The following is a 25,745-nucleotide window of genomic DNA, read 5'->3' as shown; positions in this document are numbered from 1 at the left end:
GCTTGAGATCTGAACTGAAATAGAAATATTCCTCTCAGCTCACACCTGTGAAAGCAGAAGGTAAGTAAGGCATTAGGCTTTACTGATGTTTACTTGTATTTATTTATTTATTTATTTATTTATTTATTTATTTATTTATTAAACTGGAGACACATGAGATTAAATAAGAATATATATGATAAAATCTTATAATTTTATGTTTTAAAAGCAATTTTAAGAACTTTATCATTCCTTCTTTCCACAATACTTCAATATTTTTTACATTTTATGATTAAGAATAATGAAACACATTAAAATTTAATCTTAATAATGGTTTAACTGAAAAAGTACTACATCAAGAACTGCCTATAGTTCTTTGTCTAGAGTCTATTTTCTCTCCCCATTATAAAATGTCCATTGATACTCTTATTCCTCTGGTTCAGTTACTGCAGCTATTGCTTTTATTTTCTTAAATCACTTTACATCCCAATCACAGCCCCCATCCCTTCTCTTCTCCTAGTCCCACACTCACATATCTCTCTCCTATTACCCTTTCTTTTTCCCATCAAAATAAATAAATAAGTAAATAAATAAATAAATCCCTCCATTGGTACTATGCTACCCTGAAATATCAATTCCCAGTAGGACTAAGTGCATCTTCTCCCACTGAAGCCAGAAAAAAAGAAGCACAACTAAGGGAAGGGTATCCAAGTGCAGGCAACAGAGTTAGAAATAGCCCCTGCTCCAATTGTTAGGGTACCCACATGAAGACTAAGTTACACATCTGCTACAAATATGTAGGGGTTTCAGTCCAACCCATGTATGCTCTTTGCTTGGTGGTTGAGTTTCTATGAACCCAGATGGGCCCAAGTTAGTTGATTCTGTAGGTGTGGTGACTCTTTTTTGGGTTGTCCTCGACATTTCTGGTTTCCTCAATCACTCCCCTGTCCTTTCCAAAGTCTCCCTGAACTCTGTCCAGTGTTTGCTTGTGGGTCTCTACATCTCTTTTCATATACTGTTGGATGAAGCCTCTCAAAAACCAGTTATGGTAGGTTTCTATATGCAAACATAGCAGAGTGTTATTAATTGTGTCAGAAGTTGGTTCTCTCCCATGAGGTGAGTATTGGGCCAGTCATTGTTTGGACATTTCCTCTATGTATGCTCCATCTTTATGACTGCATGTCTTATAGGCAGGACAAATATGGGGAGGGTAGAGATTTTGTTTATGAATTGTTGTCCTTATACCTCCACTGGAAGTCTCACTTGGCTATAGGATGCGACTATATCATGCTTCATATCCCCAGTGTCTAGGAGTCTCATCCAAAATTACTCCCATAGACTCCCAAGAGCATCCTCATTATCAGGTCTCTGGCTAATCTCCGGGATGCCAACTTCACACCAATCTTCATTCTTCTCTCTCCCAGCCATCTTCTAACTATTCCCCATTCCTCTCCCCACACTTGATCCATGCCACTTACCTTACACAGATCCCTCCCTCCTATCTGTCTCTAATGTCTATCTTATATCCCCATCTGAGTGAGATTCAAACATGGGCTCTCTCTGTTTCTTACCTTCTTTGGGTCTGTGGATTATAGCATGGTTATACTCTACATTAAAGCTAACATGCTCATACAAGTGATTATATACCGTTTCTATCTTCTAGGTCTGAGTTACCTCACTCAGGATGATGTGATCCATTTGGCTGTATATTTCATGATGTATTTGTTTTTAACAGCCAAGTCTTATTCCATTGTGGAAATGTATCACGTTTTCTACATACATTTTTTTGAGGAACATATGGATTGTTTCCAGTTTCTTGCTATTATGAATAAGACTGCTATGAACATAGTTGAGCAAGTATCCTTTTGGTATTTTTTGTGGTATGGTAGAGTTCCCATGCTCATGGATAGGTCATATTAAAATAGTAAAAATAGACTTCTTAACAAAAGCAATCTAGAGATTCAATGTAATTCCCATCAAAATCCCAACTTAATTTTTAACAAACCGTGAAAGAGCAATTCTCAACTTCATATGAAAAAAAAAAAAACAACAAAAAAAGATAGATAAAACAATTCTGCACAATAGAAGAACTTCACAGGTTATCACCATCCCTGGCCTAAAGCTGTGCTACTGAGCAATAGTCAAACAAACAAAAAACTACTTGGTATTCCTGCATACAGAGGTTGATTAATGACATAAAATTGAAGACTCAGAAATATATCCACAGACCTATGGATACTTGATTTTTGATAAAGAACCAAAATCTTAAGATGGAAGAAAGAAAACATCAATAAATGGTGCTATTCTAACTGAATGTCTGTATTTACAAGAATGCAAATAGACCCATATTCATCACCATGCATGAAATTCAAGTTCTAGTGGATCAAAGATCTCAACCAAGAACCAGACACATTAAATCTAATAGAAAGAAGAGAAAGTGGAAAATTCACATGAACACATTGGCACAAGAGACAACTTACTGAACAGAACACCAGTAGCTCAGGCACTAAAATCAACAATTAGCAAATAAGACTTCATGAAAAGCTTGTGGAAGGCCAATGACACCATCAATAGGACGAAATGGCAGCCTTCAGAAGAGTATAAGATTTTCAACAGCCCTACATCAAACAGAGGACTAATATCATGTATACATATGTATACAATATATGTATACCTGATTTTATATATATATATATATATATATATATATATATATATATATATATATAACTACAACAAACCAAATAACTCAATTAAAAAATTGAGATACAGATACAGAGCTAAATAGAATTCTTAACAGAAGAATCCTAAATGGCCAAGAGGCAATTAAAGAAATATTCAGTGTCCTTAGTTGTAAAGGATATGCAAAGGAAAATGACTCTGAGATTATATCTTACACTTGTACAAATGGCTAAGATAAAAAACCCAAGTGACACCACATGGAAAGCTTGTAGAGCAAAGAGAACCCTGTTCCATTGCTCATGGGAGTTCAAGCTTGTATAAACACTTTGAAAATCAATTTGGCAATTTGGCATTTTCTCAGAAAATTGGGAATAGTTATACCTCTAAACCCAGTTTTACTACTCCTGGGAGTTTATCCCCAAAGATGAGAGTTTCAGAAAAGATTCACTGGTATTCGGGTTCATACACTCTTTCTGACCCCTTTTCCATGATGTTCCCCAAGCCATGTATGCATGAGCATAATGTAAATGCATCATTGAGGATGGGCTCACAATGATCATTTGACCCTTGTATTGAGTTCAGTTGTGATTTTCTGTAATAGTCTCCTATTTTAAAAAGTATTCTTTGATGAGAGGTGAAAGCTACACCTATCTGTGGCTATAAAGGTAAAATTTCAAATGTAATAAAAATTATGCTGGTCCAGCAAAGTTTTGATAGATTATATTCTAATGTTAATGATTTCAGATGTCCCAGGGAGAATAGGTATCCAGTAATGGGTATGATGCCTCTGCTGTTGATTGAGGCTTCAGTAAATAAGATAGCTGTTGCCAATGGCATTTTAGTTTCACTAATTCAACCATTATATATATTTCCCCATCCTGGCTACTGTCATATTTAATAGGTGTTGTGACTCCATAAAACTTTTTAATTGACTTGCTTCTTTGTCAACTATCATAGTATTTTACGGTACCATGGAAACCACAGGAAAGAGATTTTCATGCAGATCCAGCTGGAGCCATCCAATTATGTGTGTGTGTGTATGTGATTATGTGTGTGTGTGTGGGGGGGGAGGGTGTGTGTGTATTTGTACATGTGCATTCCTTATAGGAAATTATGCCACGTGTCCTGACAATGTTTCTCACAAAGACTATAGAATAAAATAAAGCCTAGTGCTCAACACTATACACTTCCCTTTGAATGGTTGGTCATGGAAACCCAAGTTGCTCCCAGTATTCTTTTTTTTTCATCTTATTCAATTTAATTAAATACTTAATTTATTTTTATTTTTCGCTCATACTTTAAATCATGATGGCAGTTTTCTCCACCTTCATTCCTGCCACCAGACTCCCACCACACACACACACACACACACACACACACACACACACACACACACACACACACATATCTCCTCTCCTGTAGATACCCTTCTCTTCCATTTTCCTTAAAAAATTTCAGACATCCAGGGGAAATTATCCAAACAAAATCACAGTAAGCCTAATTACCAACCTTCATATTATGGCTGGATGAGGCAACCAAAAGGTAGAATAGGGTCCCAAGAGCATGCAAAAAAGGCAGAGACACTACATCTCACTGTTAGCATTCCTTCAAGAACCCCAAGAAACACAATGATAACATTTGCAGAGGACATAGCTCTTAACCATGCAGCTTTGTGATTGCTGTTTTAGTCTCTGAGAGCTTCTATGATCTTGACTTTGCTGATTCTGTAGGCTGTGGTCTCATGGTGTCCTCCACCCCTCTGGCTCCTACTGTTGTTCTTCCTACTCCTCTCTTCTCCAGGGTCTCCTAGCTCTAGATAGTGTTTAGCTGTGAATCTCTGCATCTGCTCCCATCATTTGCTATATGATGGCTGTCTGATGACAATTGAATTAGAAAATGATCTATGAGTATAGCAGAATGTCCTTAGGAATCATTTCATTAACTCTTTCTCTCTCTCTCTCTCTCTCTCTCTCTCTCTCTCTCTCTCACTTTCTTTCTTTCTTTCTTTCTTTCTTTCTTTCTTTCTTTCTTTCTTTCTTTCTTTTCATTTTTCTATAGTATTTGGTTTTATCTTGGGTCTGTGGCCTTTCTATCCTCTGGTTTCTGGCCATCCAGTCAGAGTCAGGCTTGGTCTACCTCTCAGGGATTGGGCCTCAAGTTTGACTTTCATTGGTTTGCCATTCCCACAAGCTCTGAGCTACCATTACCCCAGCACACCTTGCCAGTAAGAAAGATTGTAATGTGAAATTTTTGTGATTAGATGGATGTTCCAGTCCCATTGCAGGAAGAAGGACTCATTTATAATAAGGAAATTATTAACATAACCTTTGGTTGCCCAGGGTTTATCACCAGTCTTTGCTCCTGAAGACATCACACACTTAGGACATGAGACTCAGGTCAATTGAGCTGAAATATGACATGAAAACCTCCTTCCTCCTCAGCTATTAAAAAGAATGAATTTATGAAATTCCTAGGCAAATGGATGGACCTGGAGGGCATCATCCTGAGTGAGGTAACCCAATCACAAAATAACTCACACAATATATACTCACTGATAAGTGACATTAGCCCAGAAACTTAGAATACCCAAGATAAAGATACAACTTGTGAAACACATGAAACACAAGAAGAAGGAAGTCCAAAGTGTGGACACTTTGCCCCGTCTTAGAATTGGGAACAAAACACCCATGGAAGGAGTTACAGAGACAAAGTTTGGAGCTGAGACAAAAGGATGGACCATCTAGAGACTGCCATACCCGGGGATCCATCCCATAATCAGCCTCCAAATGCTTACACCATTGCATACACTAGCAAGATTTTGCTGAAAGGACCCAGATATAGCTGTCTCTTGTGAGACTATGCTGGGGCCTAGCAAACACAAAAGTGGATGCTCACAGTCAGCTATTGGATGGATCACAGGGCCCCCAATGGAGGAGCTAGAGAAAGTACCCAAGGAGCTGGGGGATCTGCAACCGTGGAGGTGGAACAATAATATGAACTAACCAGTACCCCGCTGAGCTCGTGTCTCTAGCTGCATATGAATCAGAAGTTGGCCTAGTCGGCCATCAGTGGAAAGGGAGGTCCATTAGTTGTGCAAACTTTATATGCTTCAGTATAGGGGAATGCCAGGGCCAAGAAGTGGGAGTGGGTGGGTGGGGAGTGGGAGGTGGAGCGTGTGGGGGACTTTTGTGGGGGACTTTTGGGATAGCATTGGAAATGTAAATGTAATAAATACCCAATTAAAAAAAAAAGAAAGAAAACCTCCTTCTTGAAATCTAGCATCTATGGCTCCAGGAAAACACTGACACTTATGAGAAGTTAGCAACTTGCAAAAGATCATTGGATATCTTTTAACCTCAAAGCATATTTTTTCCCAATTTAACATAAATTTGAAATAAAAACATTACTTTCTTTTGTCTGCCACTCTAGAACCTTATATATTAAAACACCTGAAAGGAAATCATGTTGCATGTGAATGCAATTACTCATTAGCTCAAAACTGGGAGGGCAGAATGCAACTATCAAGGGCTTCTTTGTGTTGGTCTTTGATAACTTTTTAAAGTGCAGTCTAAAATGATAGCACATAATTGTTTAGAATCATGAAAAGTATTCTCATATTTTGCATAAATAAAAGATATTCCTCCATTAATTCTGCATTTCTTTGTATTTGAGGGCATTATAATGTTGCTTCATTTGGAAGTTCAGCTCTCAGAAGAAAAAAAAAACATGATATATTTGAAAACAAGGAGCAATTTATTTTGATACTAATGATCTGATAGCCGGGATATTTCCCACACAAACCAATTAAGCAGCAAACATGACAAAAAACACTAACTGAAACAACACGAATTTATACATTAACATCAAGAAAGATGCAATTCAGATATGTGCATATCTTAAAGAGTTCCTCACAACTAATGATAATTGTTTTTGACTGCTGGAAAATTATGTTAAAAAAATAACTTGCTTAGATGAACTTTAAATGACTTTTTTTTTCATTGCTAAAATGAGGAAAAGATAATGCTTTACTTATAAGTATGATATTGTGGGTCATTGTATGCTTGCATGCATACATGGTATTATAAAGAATCCATTTCTTTCTGGTTTATTGTACAAAAATGAGATTAAAAAATAACTAGTGTGCACCTACATCCTGCACTGATTGTTTATTAATTTTGTTTTTCAAAATTTGATCAACTGTGCTCTAGGGTAATGAGCGACTTAGTTAAAAGGCTGAGGGCTATGGTGCTGACTAGGGAGTTACTGAATGTCATGAACTCTGCAGCATGACGTGCATGATTCATTATTTTTGACTTTTAACAATGGCACAGAATTTCTGCCATTTCAGGGAAAAATAACAAAATACTAAATAGTCTTTGAATGCTTTATAATATTAAAGAATGCTTAAAGAGCCTTTAACTATTCATCAAAAATATTCTGGAATAGAAATTTACCTTTAGTGTCTCAAAATAACCTCCAGGTAACTTAGGGAGATGTCGAAGAGCAAATTAGCAATGGTAACTCAGAAATGTGGTTACTATATGATAAAGCAATCTGTTTGGTGGCATCAAAAGTAAAAGTACATTCTTTTCTAAATTGTTCTCCCTTACAGTTATGCTTTTTGTATTTTCTACAGCCAAAGATATCTTTATGGGAGCTCTCTCAATAACCTGCAAACATATATATTGGTTTCCATTACTTTAATACCAATGAAAATAACTAGATAACAAAAATTATATATTTTATGAACCAAAACCCAGGTACTATATGAATACATATTATTTTAATTTAAAACAAGAGAAATAGTCAAGTGTCTTGATATATCATGAGGTACTAGGAAGAATCAAACTCATGTGTGTCTGTATATGCTGTTTGTTCAGTTGTTTTTGAGATAAAAATTTTATTATTTAACCCAGGATAGTTTAAAACTCATGTTTTTCATTTGTCATTCATTCTAGTTACACACTTGAGCAATTCATTTTCACAGGAGGAAATTCCCTTGCCCCACTTCCACTACTTTCTCAAATTTCTTTTAACCACCATTGGGCTTTCCTCCACTTCTCTTTGTTTTGATTTTTAATATTACTGAAGTCATGTTTTAAAATTTAAATTAATGGATTAGGAACTTTTGGATGGAAAAAGAAAACACAAAGGGTTACTTTTCATTCACATACAAGAAACAATATAATGTGTTACAAAAGAGAATTGGATATGTATGCTATATGTTAGGTTTTTTTATAGTAAAAATGATATGCTGTGATTGTTCCTGTTTAGGGAGTTTCATTCAAAGATGTTCACATATTGTCTCTCTAGTGTATAACAATCACATTAGTAGCTATATTATATTCCTCAAAACTTCATATTTTATATACATGTTTAGGTGTATATATGATATATGTGATATATATGCTTTATCATATAGCAACCATATTTCTCTCTGTGTACATATGTATATAAACATATATGTGTACATTTTGCTGAAAAAATATGAATTAAACTATATATCACTGCACGTCTCGAACAAAATTACAGTATAAATCAAATAAATAGATGCATCTATGAGGTATAATTTAATTCAAAAAGTAAAACTACACTTGAAGTCATCATTGTCATGAATAATAAACAATAATTATATTTCAAAAGATAGTAGAAAAAATATTTGTAGAGAAATCAGAAATTGAGAGGAAATTTTTTGCTGTGAAACAGAAGAATTTAAATTATTGAGCAAGAAAATATATTCCAAGGACATAGATGGGTATTTTAAAAACTTTCAATGCATGCCAAGCATAGCATATTTAGGGGCCAGCTTGCTGTATATTTGAGCATATGGCCACAGAAAAAAGTGCTTACAAAATGCCACAGTGATGAAATATAGATATTCATTCATCTATTGATGGGTGTGCTTTCACTGGAAGGTGAACACACATCAACACATTAGAACAATGATTTTTATAATATAGTGCATTTTGAAGGAGAAGAGAATGTCAGAGAATCTCTGTGCAATTGTCTGCCTTATATGAGTAAAAACAAAGACAAGAGATACGCTAGTTGCATAGCAAAAGGCATTGGAATCTTTTGGATCCAATGTGTACGTAACAAGAAAACTACAGAATCTATCATAGTAATAAAATGATATTTTTCTGTTAATGCAATGTGTTCAAGAAGACATGAATAAGACATGTTAAAAACATCAAGTTTTCAAAAGACATAATAGAGTCTAAGAAGCATTTCCTCAGAATGTAGACCATTAAACATTTCCTTTTTACAAGAAGAAGGAGAAGAAGAAAGAGAAGAAGAAGAAGAAGAAGAAGAAGAAGAAGAAGAAGAAGAAGAAGAAGAAGAAGAAGAAGAAGAAGAAGAAGAAGAAGAAGAAGAATTTCTAAGCAGCACATAGAAACTGATAATGAGGTCCAAGGGATATAGAAAACTAATCAGATTAATGACAATATACTTCAATTAAGTTTTGTTAACTAAGAAGGAATAGTGAAAAGATAAGAGTAATAAATACAAATGTCTGAAATTTTGATGTATAATTTTGTAACAATACTGACATCTTCAAATCAAGAATAAATTCATCCGTATTCATCATTTACTTAATATATTTTATAATTCTATATTTATTTTGTATTTATAATTGGCTAAAGAGATAAAGTAAATGAGGAAATTTGATCATAAGTTTCATTTAGTAAAATGAAGATAACAGATGCGATTTCTGTTTTGGACAATATAAAAAAATAAAATTTTAATCTGTCCTCTCAAACTGTTACTATATAATGAGAGTGATTGTTAAATTAATATGAAATGTGGAAAATTGCAATAAAATGTTATGCACATTATATAAATGCACAAGAGCATCTACTGGTACATAGAGCAAAGACTAGTAGATTGTGAAATCAAAGATTCAGTACCAGTTGTCGATAATTATTCTAAGACATAGTCATAAGGAACAAATAAATTCCCAAATATTGAGACAAGGTAGAAACATAAAGTGATATGTATCAATTCTATGTATAGAATGATGGGCAACCTAGCAGTGCAAAGACCAAAAGAAAAAATGAAAATATCTCTAAGTAATCACTAAATTAACAATGGGGGATGTCCATATTATATCAATAGCAGAAGAAGTTATTTAAGGTATGAACTAAAAAACTGGGAAGACTAGTGGAATGTTCCAAAAAATGTATGTAAGGGTAGAAATTTAAAAGTGAGCATTCACATTTGCAGACCAGTAAATAGGGGTTATTAAGTAATTCGTTTGGGGTAAAATGTAACTGAAATATAATATGGAAAGAAAACATTAAATTTTCTGTCTTTTTTTATTATCCCCGTAATGTCACAAAAGGCAATTTGTGAGATACTAAATCTTTGATAAAATAAATATACCCCAAAATGTAGTCTTTGCTTTCTTAGCAAATTGTTTAATTATGTTCTATTTGTTAATACTTTATAAGAAAACCCTTGTTATATTAATATATGCTTGCTATAATATTATTGCATATTCATGAGAATCATCAGCATGCCCTACTTTTTAGCTGAGAAGGAGATAGCATGGATAAAGCAAATAAATGAAATGTTTACATATTTAATGGAGACTTTAGGGGAATATTAAATACAATTTGTATAATTGATGAACAATGGAAAGTTATTGATGCATTGGATATGCTATGAGCCCTCGCCAAGGTCTCCATCATGTTTAGTGCTTTGTAACAGGAATGGATGTTACAAATCATATATATTAAATATGCATAGTTGGTAGAACCAGAATCCTGTTGGCAGTCATTAAGTGATGTAAGCGAGCTATTCTCTATAAGTCTTTGGAATTAGTGTATTTGATATTTCCAATGCTATTTTGTTATAGGTGTCATAGTAAAACTACTGTTATCAAAAATATTGATATGATTTTAATGTTTTTTCATTTACCATAAAAATAAATTTAAAATTGTTAATTATTTGTATTTAATGCTGGGATACAACTAAGAAGGAAAAAGAAAAGAAAAAAAAAAAGAAATTCAACACATTTCCCTCTTTTCTTGGATACAGAAAATCAAATCAATTTTCAGTAAAGCCCTATTCTTTTTAGAATCAAGTAGTGTTTTATAAAATTTTACCAAAGATAGTTTACTTGAACTTGCTCAAGGATATAAAAGAGAGCGAGCATAGAACAAACAAGACCCTTACATTGGATTTTTTACACTGCAGTGGTGCTAAACTCATTTTTTATTGAGTCACTCATGTTTTATGAGAGTTTATACCTCTGTCAAATATTTGATTAATTTACAAAAAGTAGGTTCAAGTGCTGTGGGTAAAATAAGACTTAATTCAGAAGTGGATCAAACATGCCCCTTCTCTGCTTCCTTCCCTCATGCCTCTCACCACACCTGGATTGCTTAATTTGTATAGACTGGCACTTGACCCAACTCAGTCATCAAAACCAATTGTGCACATCTCCTAGATCTATGTTCAAATACATCACAAAGTCAGCTTTCAAAAATACATGGCTGGAATCCTTTCATGACAGAAATGGATGGACAGTTAAAATTACTGCCTATGCCTGCTCCTCCTGCCTTCTCCAGTACGGTTGTTAAGCATTTACTAGGACCTGAATAACAGTGAATTATTATAGCACTGTCTGTCTCACAGTCATAATATGAGGGTAAAATTAACTAACAATAATACAATGCTTAAGTATCACACAGAAAATGGGCAGAGCTACACAATTGATTGCTATAAGCATATAATCTATTTCGTCAGTAGCTAGTATTTTAAAAGTATCTTCCTTCATGTTGACACACATCGTTTGTATAAGAGGTTCCTATATTCCTTTCTAAGTTATCTCTATGGTAGAATACAAAAAATGAAAAATTGCCCTGTTAGTGACATAATTGAGCTGTCCTCTATTTTCATTGAATTGTGGCAAAGACATGTCCACTGAAGAAGAGAAAACTAATAAGGAAATCAAGTTAGCAGACTGCATCAGTAACACATAGAAGTTGGCACTGTTTAATCCCCAGTAGTAATGTCTCTGGGACCCTCTGGAAAGCAGTAGATTGATTTGAGCTGTTCTGGAAGAAGGACTACAGGTATTTCAACTGGAAAAATATTACTAATACTCAATGAGACAGTCAGGTATCAGGAGAGGAATTTGGGAAAGGCAGGGGTGGGGGAGCCTGTAGAGAGTTTTTGAGCTGTGTCTAAATGTGTCTAGATTGAGATAGTGAGGGATATCCAGGGATGTTATTTAAAAAGGATAATGATTTATAAATATAAATCTCAAAGATGCATATATGGTAGAGTTAATGTATAAAAAATATTAAGAATAAAGTTCAAAATTAAGGGAATGCACTAAATTACTTAAGAAGAGGACAATTTAAATGCAATCTGAGTCAATGATATGATAGTCAAGTTGTTCATGGTTTATTTGAATGATTCCTGCAGGCTGAAAACAGTTAGACTAAAATAACTTTTTACTTATTACTGTGATGTTGACTTTTTTCTAATCATCCCACATGGTACAAATACATCATGGATCATTTAGTAAATTATTTATTCTAACTTAATTACTTTATTTGTTTACATTTCAATAATTGATACCCTTCCTCATCTCCCCTTCATGAACTGCCCACCACATTCCCCTCTCCTTTGTATCTAAGAGGATACTACCCCACCCACCACCCATTCTTGCCTCACTGCTCTAGCATTCCCTTCTCTGGGGCATCAAGCCTCCATCAAGCTAACTTGACAGAGCACCTCCCCTCCTACTGACACTATCTAGATAAGGCAGTCCTCTGCTACATATGTAACCAGAACCATGGACTAGCTCATGTATACTCTTTGGTTGGTTTTATATTCCCTAGAAGCTCTGAGGGATCCAGTTAGTTGATACTGTTGTTCTTCCTATGGGGTTGTAATCCCCTTCAGCTCCTTCAGTCTTTCCCCTAACTTTTCCAATAGGATCCTCAGGCTCAGTCGAATTGTTGGCTATGTGTATCTGTCTTAGTCAGGTGCTGGCAGAACCTCTCATAGGCTCTTATAGCCTGGTAACCATACCAGGCTCTTGTTTCCAAGCACATCTTGGCAATAGCAACAGTGTCTGGGGTGGGTGTCTGCAGATCACAAGGTGGGGTGGTCTCTGGATGGCCTTTCTTTCAGTCTCTTCTCCATTTTGCCCTTGCTTTTCCTTTAGACAGGAACAATTCTGGGATAAAAATTTTGAGATGGGTAGGTGACCCCATCCCTCAACTGGAAGACATATTCTATACTGGAGATGATCTCCTCAGGTTTTACCTCCCTGATTTTGGGCATTTCAGCCAAATTCATCCCCACTGGGTGCTGGGAACCAATCCTTGGCATCTGGGACTTTCTAGTGGTTCCCTCAGTTCCTGATCCCCCATGGCTACATATTTATATTCATTCTCCTGACTCTCTGGATTTCTCTCTTATCTCTTTCAATACCTGATTCTGTAATCCCCTTTCCTGCCCCTTCCCTCTCTGTAACGAGGGTCACAAGGGAAATGCAATAACTAGGGACACAGGAGCTCCCCTCAACCAGAGAGAGCACCCATTACCTCCCATAAGGCCTGATCTAACACAGCTCATAGAGTTACACCTTTCTACAAGAAGGTACAGCCTCTAGTCAGAGACAGCAAGGCCAGTTAACACCAGAGATAATCAGGTGACAAGGGGCAAACAGAAGAGCAGAAGCAACAGAAATCAATGCCACTTTGCACCAACACAACCAAGTTCTCCCACCACAGCAAGCCCTAGATACCATAAGATGCCTGAAAAACAAGATTCTGATCTACAATCCCATATCATTAAGATGATAGAGGACTTTAAGAAAGACATAAATAACTCCCTTAAAGAAACATGAGAGAACACAAGTAAATAGGTAGAAGCCCTTAAAGAGAAAACACATAAATCCCTCAATGAAATACAGGAAAACACAATCAGGTGAAGGAATTGAACAAAATGGTCCCAGAACTAAAACTGGAAATAGAAACAATAAAGAAATCACAAATGGAGGCAATGCTGGAGATGGAAAACCTAGGAAAGAGATCAGGAGATGTAGATGTAAGCATCACCAACAGAATACAAGATATATAAGAGAGAATCTCCGGCATCAAAGATACCACAGACGATATTAACACAACAGTCAAAGAAAACACAAAATGCAAAAAGCTCCTAACCCCAAATGATCAGAAAATCTAGGACACCATGAAAAGACCAAACCTAGGGATTATAGGCATAGAAAGAGCAAAGATTCCCAACTCAAAGGAGAAGTAAATATCTTCAACAAAATTATAGAAAACTTCCCTAACCTACAGAGAAAGATGCCCATAAACATACAAGAAACCTATAGAACACCAAATATATTAGACAGGAAATGAAAATCCTCCTGTCACATAATAATCAAAATACTAAATATGATGAACAAAGGAAGAATATTAAAAGCAGTTAAGTAAAAAGACCAAGTAAAATATAAAAATGGAACTATCAGAATTACACTAGACTATTCAACAGAGACTCTTTTAAGAAAATGTCATCTAGACCCTAAGAAAACCCAAATTCCAGCCTAGGCTACTATATCCAGCAAGAAAAATTTAAAGATTATCTTTCTAAATCCAGCCCTACTGAGAATAATGCATGGAAAGTTCAAGCACAAGTAGAGATATTACACCTAAGAAAAAGCAAGAAGTTAATCACCTCACAACCAACCCAAAAGAAGAGAATCAAATGTAACATCACCTCTAACAACAAAAGTAATAACAACCAACAATCACTGGTCTTTAATATTCCTCAACATCAATGGTCTCAATTACACAATAAAAAGAAAGAGGATTATAGACAGGATAAGTAAGCAGAATCCAGCATTTTGCTGCATACAGAAAACACACCTCAGTTACAAAGACAAATACTACCTTAGAAAAAGGCTGGAAAAAATTTTCCAAGCAAATGGTCCCAAGAAACAAGCTGGAGTAGCCATTCTCATATCCTATAAAATAGACTTTCAACCAAAAGTTATCAAATGAGATGAGGAGGACACATCTTATTCATTAAAGGAAAAATCCAGCAAGATGAACTCTCAATCCTGAACATCTAGGCCCCAAATCCAAGGTCACTCACATTTGTAAAAGAAACATTAATAAAGCTCAAAACATACACTGAACCTCGCACAATAATAGTGGGAGACTTCAACACTCCACTCTCATTGATGAACAGGTCATGGAAACCGATACTAAACACAGACACAGTGAAACTAATAGAGGTTATGAATCAAATGGATTTAACAGATATCTACAGAACATTTCATCCTAAAAGAAAGGAATATACCTTCTTCTACATATGCAGCTAGAGACATGAGCTCTGGGGTACTGCTTAGGTTATATTGTTGTTCCACCTATAGGGTTGCAGACCCCTTCAGCTCCTTGGGTGCTTTCTCTAGCTTCTCCATTGGGGGCCCTGTGTTCCGTCTTATAGATGACTGTGAGCATCCACTTCTGTATTTGCCAGGCACGGGCATAGCCTCATACAAGACAGCTATGCCAGAGTCCCTTCAGCAAAACCTTGCTGGCATATGCAATAGTGTCTGGGTTTGGTGGCTGATTATGGGATGGATCTCTGGGTGGGGTAGTCTCTAGATAGTCCATCCTTTCATCTTAACTCCAAACATTGTCTCTGTAACTCCTTTCATGGGTATTTTGTTCCCTATTTTAAGGAGGAATGAAGTCACTGGGAAGAGAGGCCTCTTGGTATTGCAAACTTTATATGCCCCAAAATAGGGGAATTCTAGGGCCAAGAAGTGGTAGTGGGTGGGTAGGGGAGCAGGGCAGGGGGAGTGTATAGGGAATTTTTGGGATAGTATTTGAAATGTATATAAAGAAAATATCTAATAAAAATATTATTTAAAATACCTCTTCTCAGCATCTTATGCACATTCTCCAGTATTGACCCTATAAGCAGACACAAAACAACCATCAACAGATAAAAGAGGATTGAAATATTCCCATGCATTCTATCAGATCACCATGGACTAAGGCTGGTCTTCAATAACCACAAAAACAACAGAAGTCCCACATACTCATCTATACTGGCTAGTTTTGTGTCAACTTGACACAAGCTGGAGTTATCACAGAGTAAGGAGCTTCAGTTGGGGAAATGCCTGCATGAGATCCAGCTGTGGAGCATTTTCTCAATTAGTGATCAATGAGGAGAGGTCCCTGGCAGGTGGAACCATCTCTTGGCTGGTAGTTTTGGGTTCTATAAGAGAGCAGCCTGAGCAAGTCAGGGAAAGCAAGCCAGTAACATCCCTCCATGGCCTATGCATCAGTTCCTGCTTCCTGCTCTACTTGAATTTCAGTCCTGACTTCCTTTGGCGATGAACAGCAGTTTGGAAGTATATACCGAATAAACCCTTTCCTCCTCAACTTGCTTCTTGGTCATGATGTTTGTGCAGGAATAGTAATCCTGACTAAGACACTCATCTAAAGTGAACAAATCCCTACTCAGCATTTATTTACTCTTAAAGAAATTAACAAGGAAGGGATGTTTAAGTCTAGAGAAAGCATAGCTAAAGATTATCAGAGATGTTTCAGACATGTGCTTCCAATGTGGTAGAAGGGAAAGTACAAGTAATGATTCTGACTAGCAGATAATGGACAACTTGAATTCATTTTAAAAAAAATACAACAGTATGTTTAAACAGAAAGGTGTGTATGGATAAGTAACAGTAAGAATATGAACGGAATTCTATTGTAAAGACAAAGAAATGTATAAGAACCGGAATCGTATTTAGGAGATGGGAAATAGTTTATGATTCTCAACATGATCACATATGAGTATCTTGAGTCTTTGTGTCACAACCTGAAAGGAGAAGAATTCTAAGATAAGTCTGCTAACATATTAAAGTGTTTATAAATTTCTGGTATTTAATGACTAGAAACAGAATTGATGATCATCGCAACTGGTTTTTGAATAAAAGTGCACAAAACAATAAAAATATTATGATAAATCAAATTGGATAGCTCAATGATATTATAGTGAGATGTGTATTTTGTGGCCAGATGAAATTTCAGAAATTATAATAAAATGCCAGATTGTGTTTATAACTTGGAGCCATCAGTCAAACCTAGTATTGTATGGTTATTAAAATACTATTTTATATAGTGTTGGGTGGAGGAAAAGTTTTGTCCAGAGTAATTCTTTGGAGAGAGTGAAGCAGCATTTTCAACTTAGAAAGGAAGTGGGTAATTGCCTTTCCCTCACTAGGTTTGGTAGGCAGAGCTTTCTGCTGGCCCAGAGCTAATAATATTATCCAACATATTAGTTTCTAGACAATGATGGGGGTTTTCTGAAACATTATCTGCCTAGTGGTTAGGAAAGTTAAAATGTCCTGGGAAAGGAAAGAGAGAGGAAGGAAAATATTTTACTAGGAAAATTAATTAGATGACAACAGGAAATTAAAGAATATGTCTACAGAAGGCAAATAAAACTGGAGTCATGTTACAATATGCCAGAGAGATCTTCCTGGAATGAGACCTGGGTGTGAGTGTACCACCGAGGTGTTTAGATGTTGAGGACATTGTACTTTTAGCATGGAGGAAAAGCAATGGTGTTAAGGCTGGGGGTGGGGACACTGTCAGGAGCCACCCATGCCAATAGGGACGAGGCTGTAGAGAATGCAAGCGGTACAATCAGTCCTGTGCTTTTTGCTGTCACACATGAGAGTCGAAACACTCCTGGCAAAAGAATGGTAACAAAATGTTTGACAGAAAAAAAGATTGCCAAGTTTTCCCAGCTTAATTTCCCACCTGCTGCTGGTCCTGGTTGGCTTGTGGATGTGAAGGGAAGGTTTAATTCTAATACAGATTCTGTATTAATTAATAAGATGTAAAGGACATTTCTAATTAATAAAAGTAGAGTGGGTATTAGAGATGATTACAACTAAGTTATAGTCGGTTATGTTAGGGATCATGTTTAATTTCAGCATTGATTTTATCCATGGTAAAACAAAGCTTAGAATCCCTGAGAAAACCCTGAAAGGGTGACAGAACATGAAAGAAAGATATGATTCACTATATGCCTGCTGTTGTAAGTATGATCACTAACATGCTATAATCTGAAGTGTTGGGAAGTCGAAACTAGGATATTGTATGTTTTCCTTTGAACTCTGTTCAAGCTCACTAGCTCATAAAGTCATAAAATTAATGAGGGGAAATGTGTTGAAATAGCATTAGCTTAGAATAGAATAATTTATTCTAATAGTTTAGAATAGAAGTCTGTAAGAATTGATAACTGGTTATCGTTGTAAATCTATGTATTTTCAAGCCATATTGATAGTATATTTAATATTATCATTCATATTATATAGTAAATATAAGGGTATCTCTCTACAGTTTTTCTCTGCTGTCAACCATTTCTTCCTTTCTGGAAACTCATAATTATAATGGTTAGCTTTCAGCTGGGCAGTGGTAGTGCATGCCTTTAATCCCAGTACTTGAGAGGCAGAGGCAGGTGGATTTCTGAGTTCGAGGCCAGCCTGGTCTACAAAGTGAGTTCCAGGACAGCCAGGGCTACACAGAGAAACCCTGTCTTGAAAAAAAAAAAAAGGTTAGCTTTGGTCAAATTACCATGGTATGTCAAATTACCAGGGCATGGCAAAAGATGTAGTTTTCTGAATAACATAATATTGAAATGAAAGCCCTGTAGTTTAGTTGGGAATCAAAGGAACATAAAGAAGTCCGTGGAGTTACTAGTATATAGGAGGCCTTCTAATATCAGGCTTGACAGCTCACAACACATGTGGGGCAGGGATCTGTGATCATATCCCCTTGTCATCTGGCTTATTTTGGAATGTGTTCCATTAGATGATCATATAGGACCAATGCTACAACGACTCAGCTCACATTGTCAGTATACATGATATAAAAATTGAATTGCAATATCAACCGTCCTTAGAACATCCATGTCATTTTAGTTCCATGGAATGAGAATGCTTAATTATGCATGCTATGAGGTCATAAGTGCCACCAGTATGTATTTATGTATAGCAATAAAGAAATCAGATAATTCTCCATAAATATTTTATGTTAGGTAAAACTTTTCATAACTCTCCCAACAATTTCATAGTTCCACATCTCCATAGGTGTTTCCTAGAGCTTGCAGACATATTGCCTAAATAATAACAAAAAGGCAGAGAACCAAAGCCATTTTATCTTTATATACAATTAGATAGTATGTCTCTGGGACAATGGAGGGTTATCAACGGAGCAATGTCTAAATTCAATCACTTAATGAAATGTTCATTAGCTATGTATCACCTAATATCATACTCAAATACAATTACCATGTTTTTAATATCTGAAAATTAATTGTTTTGTCAATATTAAGTTAAATATTTTAAGCTTTGCCAACACTCAAGTATTTACATTTTATTTTATTTTTATTTGCTTCAATTTAGTTTAATTTTAATCACTGGAGACTAAAAACAATGCCTTTTCTGTTCTAGACGAGCACTTCCTTTAGTCCCAGACAAATAATTCTCTCTCTTAGTATTTTCCTATGATTTATATTGTCCTGGAAGGCTTCAAATCTTTGGTATAAGGATAGTTGAATTCTAAGTACAGTTGAATTTTGAAATGCTATTTTTTTTATAAACATGCTATTTTTGGAAAGAATACGTTGATTATTAAACTAATCATTTTGCCAAAAGTTATTATGGTATTCTATAATTCATCTATTCAGTTTTTTTTTCTAAAAGTTTTATAAACCAAGTACTTATGCAATTACCAGCATTATAATTTGATTTAATTATGTAGGAATATACTTCAACATATATATCATTTCCTTCGTTTATATGTGATAGTTTTCTTGAAGAAGATAATGAAAGAAAGCTATAGGTTTGTCCATAGAGTCTTATGTCTCCCCTCCCAAACAGAATCAGTTGTAATAATACACACAATCAAACTATAATTTTTCAGATGGCATAGTCACTGAAAGAATGTGAATTAACTATAGCTAGCAGCTATGTGTATTGCAGTGGAAATAACAGAGCATTGTCTGTAAGAAATTACAGAATCAATCACTGGAATTCCACATAATCTTCATACCATTTTCTCTGTTTCTCAGGGAAATGATGATGCTGTTAATCATAATGTGTATACCTGATAAAAATGTACATATGTATTTTTTGACTTGGAAAAAAACCCTCCTGTCCCTGCTTTCATTTCTTAGCCTGGGTTGTACAGGTAGGGCCATTCAGTTGCTTCCTACACATCAAAATAAGGTGACTTGGAATGATGGCCGTGTAATTATGCTGTATGTCATGCTGATCTAGCTTTGGCACAGTGGTACATTGCTTCAGAGTTTTAAATTAATCGAAATGACCTCAGCTTTATTGCGGTTGAGATTCTAGCAATGATAAAATGCCAAGTCATTGGAAATAAACGGATGAAGCCTAAACAACTTGACATGACAAATGTACACGCTCACTGACTTCTTTCATGTTCAATAAAGTTTAACATCACATGCAGTATTTTTTTTTTGTAATATACTTGTCTTAATGAACATACATGCATCCTAACTCAATAAAAGTATATGCCTGATATGGAAAGATCAGAAACGCCACTGTCCTGTGATGTTGTGTTTTATAGACACTAAAAGCTCAGTGAAGGAACATGGAACACACTAGCCACTGCTTTACATCAATTATTTCTTAATTCTGAAGCGTGCCACTGAGGGCATAGTATGAAGTCAATCACTGATGAAAAGTGAAACTATTCCAATTCATCACAAATTTTCCCACTGCCACAAGATAATAATTGGATTTTGGACATCCCAATGTGAACAATCTTCAGAAAGAACTGCTCTGACAACATAGCTTATATTGATAGAGTGCTGCAAAGAATAGCTGTCTTCATGTTTGCTGCTATTGGCCTCATAAAATGGTACTCTATAAACCAGAAAATTCGTATCTCAGCATATTGCCTTATAAAAGAAGCCATTTCATCAATCGTCTGAATTTCCTGATGGCCTTTAGACTACCTTTCCAAATTTAAAATGTCCGCATCCCACACATATTGAAATGCCTCAATTATGACAATTCACCTTCGTTAACTATCATCGCTTACATACGACTTCAGACTGTCATGTCGCTGTATAGTTACTTCCAAAAAAATGATTTTAGCTTTTCTAATTTGAAGCTACTCTCCATGTGTGGATGGTAAAGTATATGCAGGAATACTCCATGGCCTTTGAATTATAGTCCCCTATCTTCAAAGTCTCATCAGGACATTGCCCTGCCCTCCAGCAGACACACTCCCACTGTGCCCTCCCTGTTAGGCACTGTCTCTAATGAAATCCAGTACATGCCATGGCTCCTCATTGCTCTCAGATTGACTGTCAGCCATTCACTCAGTGCATTTAGCAATAATTCTCTATATCTGAACAGCAGAGGATTTATAGTGGGTTGTTCAGCGGAGACCTTCATTTCTTTGTCTTATGGGGGAATTCTCAAGAATGTTGCCAATATTCCTGATAGGCCAGGCAGTCACAGTCCATCTGTTCATCCTTCAGTTCAAAGGATTTCGTGTGTCTTCAGATTATTCATCTAAATTACAATTATTCAGACAGGGACATGATTTCAATCATGGACTAATTAACATTCATATTTGATATTAAAAATAAAATGAGGAAAATTAGCCCATACTCTGAGCTTTATATTTTGCCCTGTGTTTTGTCTCTGAGAAGTTTAGTATACCTTAAATACCTATGGTTTTATACTTCTTGACATACTGATGGAAAATTCAAGTAACTTGTACTTTCTGATATCTCAAGTATTGCTGAGTAGAACTTTGTTGTAACATATGAGTTAAGATAGATTTTTTTTTCCACTATAGGTTCTAACAGGAACCTTGACAAATGACTGAGGTGCCTGTTTAATATAGCAACCTGTTGCTGGCCAGCTCTTCCAGGATCAGTTAAATCTGTGGAACTTTCAGCATTTCTTATCCCACCTCCTAAACTAAACCCCTCCAACTCAGGGAAATGGCTTCTTTTCCTTCTTCCCTTCCCTTCCTTTCCCTTCCCTTCCCTTTTTCCCTTTCCGTTCCTTCTGTACCATTGTAAATTTAGCCCTTTTTGACTATTAGCCTCTTGGTCCTCTGTTCCTCTCTTGGTATACTTAAAACCTTATTACAACCCTTTTCTCTTTCTTTCTAGCTACCCAGCTCTCCTCTAATGGCTGGGCTCACTCTAGACCCTTCCAGATGTCTAAGATGAACCATTGTCTTCAATCATACCTACTTACAGACATGTCCTCATTTTCTTTCAGAAAGTAGTTGACAAAGCCTGGTAGCCCTCCTTTCCCCTCTTTTGGCTACAGAATGTTGGCTGTACTTGAATATCGGCTTTTATCCTGAAGGGAAAATAGCCCAACTTGTCAACCGTCCTTTAATTGTTTCATTTTGCCTACTTGCTTTAATTTACACTCCCTTAATAGTGTGGGGCTGGAGAGATGGCTCAGTGGTTAAGAACAGTTATGGCTGCTCTTTCAGAGGTCCTGAGTTCAGTTCCCAACCACATGGTGGTTCACAAGCATCTGTAATGGGATCCAATGCCCCCTTCTGGCATGTCTGAAGACAACGACTATATATTCCAATGTTTAACAATTAATAAATCTTCATAATAAATAAATCTTTAAAAAGTTTTGTGTAATTTGAGAGACAAATAATAATGTATGACATAGTGGCATATTTTACATTGGGAGGATGTCTAAACATATAAAACTAAATATATATTCTATTGTAGAAATGTTTACTGTGCAAAACATTTTAAAAAGGCAAAGTGTAGATATCCTAGGCTAGAAATTAGCACGTTTTGAAGCTCAAGGAATTTGTATTTCCTAAAATATAAGGAACTAGGAAGCAAAAGGAAGTGAAATTTTGCATGTTCATTCATACTTCCTAATGTATAATTTATAAAATGAAGGCCATCATACAATAAGCATGCGGATTATGTCCCTAGCATTGAGTTCACTGATGCAAATAGAAACTCCAAATGAAATCTGTGACAGTAAGGGTTTCATTCATGGATAAGATCTGTTCAACGTCTATTAATGTAGTTTGAAATTGGAATGCCAGTAACAAAATAAGGATTTGACTACTCTGTTTCATTTTATCTTTCCATTCTTGTACTTTTGTTACTGTCACTTGAATAGAAAAAAGACTAGAATACTAATATGAGCTTAGAGGCAATGCACAGAACTTCAGTAAAATATATATTATGTGACATACTACTATTGTATATGACATATAGGTGATATTATTTGAAAATCCAAAATTTTTAATTTGCCAAAATTATATTTATAATACAATTTTTGTAGTCATACATTTTGTAGGTTTTACATTATTTTACTTATCAATTTTGCAGTAATATTAGTGCTCCACCTGGTGGTAGAAATAATAATTTTCCTCTGTTGTTAATATTAAAAGTAATAGGGTATTAAATTGATATATTGATTTCAATAATATATAAAAGAATTTTTAGGGTGTCAAGTTAGTACATATTAAAACCCCTTCAAGTCTCATATTGTATTGTGTATTTAACATGACCATGAATTAGAATATTGAGACTATATATAGTTAAAACTATTTTTGATTGAATTTATTATTCTTGAAAAGACAAACTTAACTCATTAAAAGTATCAAAATATAAGTTTTATAATGGACACTCCAGTGAGAAATTTATATATGTAGTCATGTATTTATGTTTTTTATAAGTTTTGCATCCTATATTATTTCATTGGTATTGATTTCTCTGTGATATTGATTAGGAATGCTTGTAAGATCATATTTAATATTTAATCCACTTAAATAGAATTGGCATATGAATTTTTCTTAAAGTAATTGTGATTGATTATGCTGTATTTCTCCTTTTGCTCAGTTAAAGTTCTCCATCAGGACATTCTGAAGTGAATTGTGAGGCAATTCCATATAATCACAATCAATAAACTGTCAATAAATTGCCTTTCATTTTATATTACAAAGTTCTAAGTTTGACTTGCTTTTTATATCTATATTTTAAAGCAGGGTGGTTTTTTTCTATATGCTTCACTGATTCTTCTGCTTTATAAATTATGTATCTCTTATCAGGCATCTTCCATCTGAAAGTTCCCGAGTCTTCCCCTGTTGGCTCAGCTATTGGAAGAATAAGAGCAGTAGATCCTGATTTTGGAAAAAATGCAGAAATTGAATACAACATTGTCCCAGGAGATGGGGGAAATTTGTTTGACATTGTCACAGATGAGGATACACAAGAAGGAATCATCAAATTGAAAAAGGTACATAGACTAATTTTTGGACAGTTGGCAAATTAAAAAAAAAAGCAGAGACAGTGATAGCTACCTTTCTCATCAAATAGCAATAATTTAATTGTGAACTCACACAATGTATTTCTATGTGTATACTGTACACCTTCAACACAACATAAAGGCTTCTTAGTTTGCCAAATGACATTATAAATTTCTTCATAATGTTAAGGTTACATTTTAAATGAGGTGTAGAGGCAATTGATTACACTAATGTGGTTGAAATGATTAAATTTGTGGTTACTTAGAAAATATTAATATGTAATTCACATTTTAGGTAAGAGCTGATGTCATTTTAAAAGAATACTAACTCGGACACATAAGATGTAACGTAGCAAAGTCATTGAATGCTAGAAGCAGAGTTTAATTTGCTATTCTAGTCAAAGCTTGATGGAGAATAATGCTGAAGAAGTGAGGAAAGTTAAGACTTGACTTAAGAGTTTTCACTAAGGACAAGGAACTATGTCTGGAATTGGGCAAGCAGTGATGTGTGCTGTATTTTGACCAGGAATATGGCTTCATTCTTCCCATATTCAAAGAATTTGCATTAAGGTGAATATTAATAAAAGATTTAGTATAATAAGAAAGTTATAAGGGAATCTATAAGTAGGAAAGTTTAAGAAGTAGAAGTTAGAACGATAAATAAGTAAGAAGAGAAGATGGGGTGTTGGTCGTGCTCTTGACTGTGGATATTTTCTGACCAGATGCTTCAGGGGTTCTGTTTTGACTAGCTTGCACAGATGGATTTAGCCTGTAATTGTAATCCAAATAAACTCTTTTGCTAACATATTTTCTGTCATGACATTTCATCAGAATCATGGAAACCTATGAAAAAGTAACTATGTTATAGGAGCATAATTAAGAAAGAAATTAGTACAAAGTAGAATTTTGGTTATGGTAACCCAAAATATAAAGAGTTTAATATGTAAAAAGAAATAGTGGGAAGAATTGTGAAAACTTTGGAACTTTAGCCTAGGGCAGCCATTGTATGCCTAAAGCAGGGTTTAAATGGCTGTTCTAGGCAAAGCTTGAAAAGGGATGCCTAGGGAATTCCAGACAGTTACACCATGGTTTATGAGCTTTCAGAAAGGAGGATGAGCTATATCTGGAATTGGGCAAGAGGTGATCTGTGGTAGTTTGTCTAGGAATCTGGCTTTGCTGTGTCTTGTTCTAAGAATATGAGGGAATATGAATGTAAAGATTAAGGACTTATGGGTTTTGAGGATGCAAAGGTGTGAAAACAAGCTTAAAGTTTGGGGAAGGAGAGTGAAGCCAACAAAATATTTGTAGCTGTTAAGGAGATTAGCATATGGAAATCAGTTTGGCTGTTCCTCAGAAAATTGGACATAGTATTATCTAAGGATCCACCTATACCACTCCTGGGCATATACCCAGAAGATGCTCCAATATGTATTAAGGACACATGCTCCACTGTGTTCATAGCAGCCTTATTTATAATAGCCCGAAGCTGGAATGAACCCAGCTGTCCTTCAACAGAGGAATGGATACAGATAATGTATATTTACACAATGGAATACTACTCAACTATTAAAAACAACTTCATAAAATTCTTAGGCAAGTGGATGGAATTAGAAAATATCATCCTGAGTAAAGTAACACAATCACAAAAGAACACATATTGTATGCACTCACTGATAAGTGGATATTTGCCCTAAAGCTCTGTATCTTAATCAGGGTTTCTATTCCTGCACAAACATCATTA

General features: G+C 35.3%; 1 protein-coding gene across 3 annotated transcripts in view; it reads left to right on the top strand.

Annotated features, from left to right (window-relative positions):
- Cdh12 (cadherin 12) overlaps positions 1 to 25,745 on the top strand; it is a 1,114,520-nt gene that overhangs the window by 1,005,889 nt on the left and 82,886 nt on the right. For all 3 annotated transcript variants that reach the window (XM_029469979.2, XM_029469980.2, XM_085831367.1), the window contains one exon: positions 23,808 to 23,995. In XM_029469979.2, the coding sequence (XP_029325839.1) occupies positions 23,808 to 23,995 (188 nt within the window). The remainder of the gene's footprint in view (positions 1 to 23,807; positions 23,996 to 25,745) is intronic.

The sequence above is a fragment of the Mus caroli genome, unplaced genomic scaffold (genome assembly GCF_978045245.1).
Source record: "Mus caroli unplaced genomic scaffold, Mus_caroli_1 scaffold_16, whole genome shotgun sequence".
Classification (NCBI taxonomy): domain Eukaryota; kingdom Metazoa; phylum Chordata; class Mammalia; order Rodentia; family Muridae; genus Mus; species Mus caroli.
Note: the sequence above shows the minus strand (reverse complement) of the source record. Positions and strands in the feature narration are given on the sequence as shown.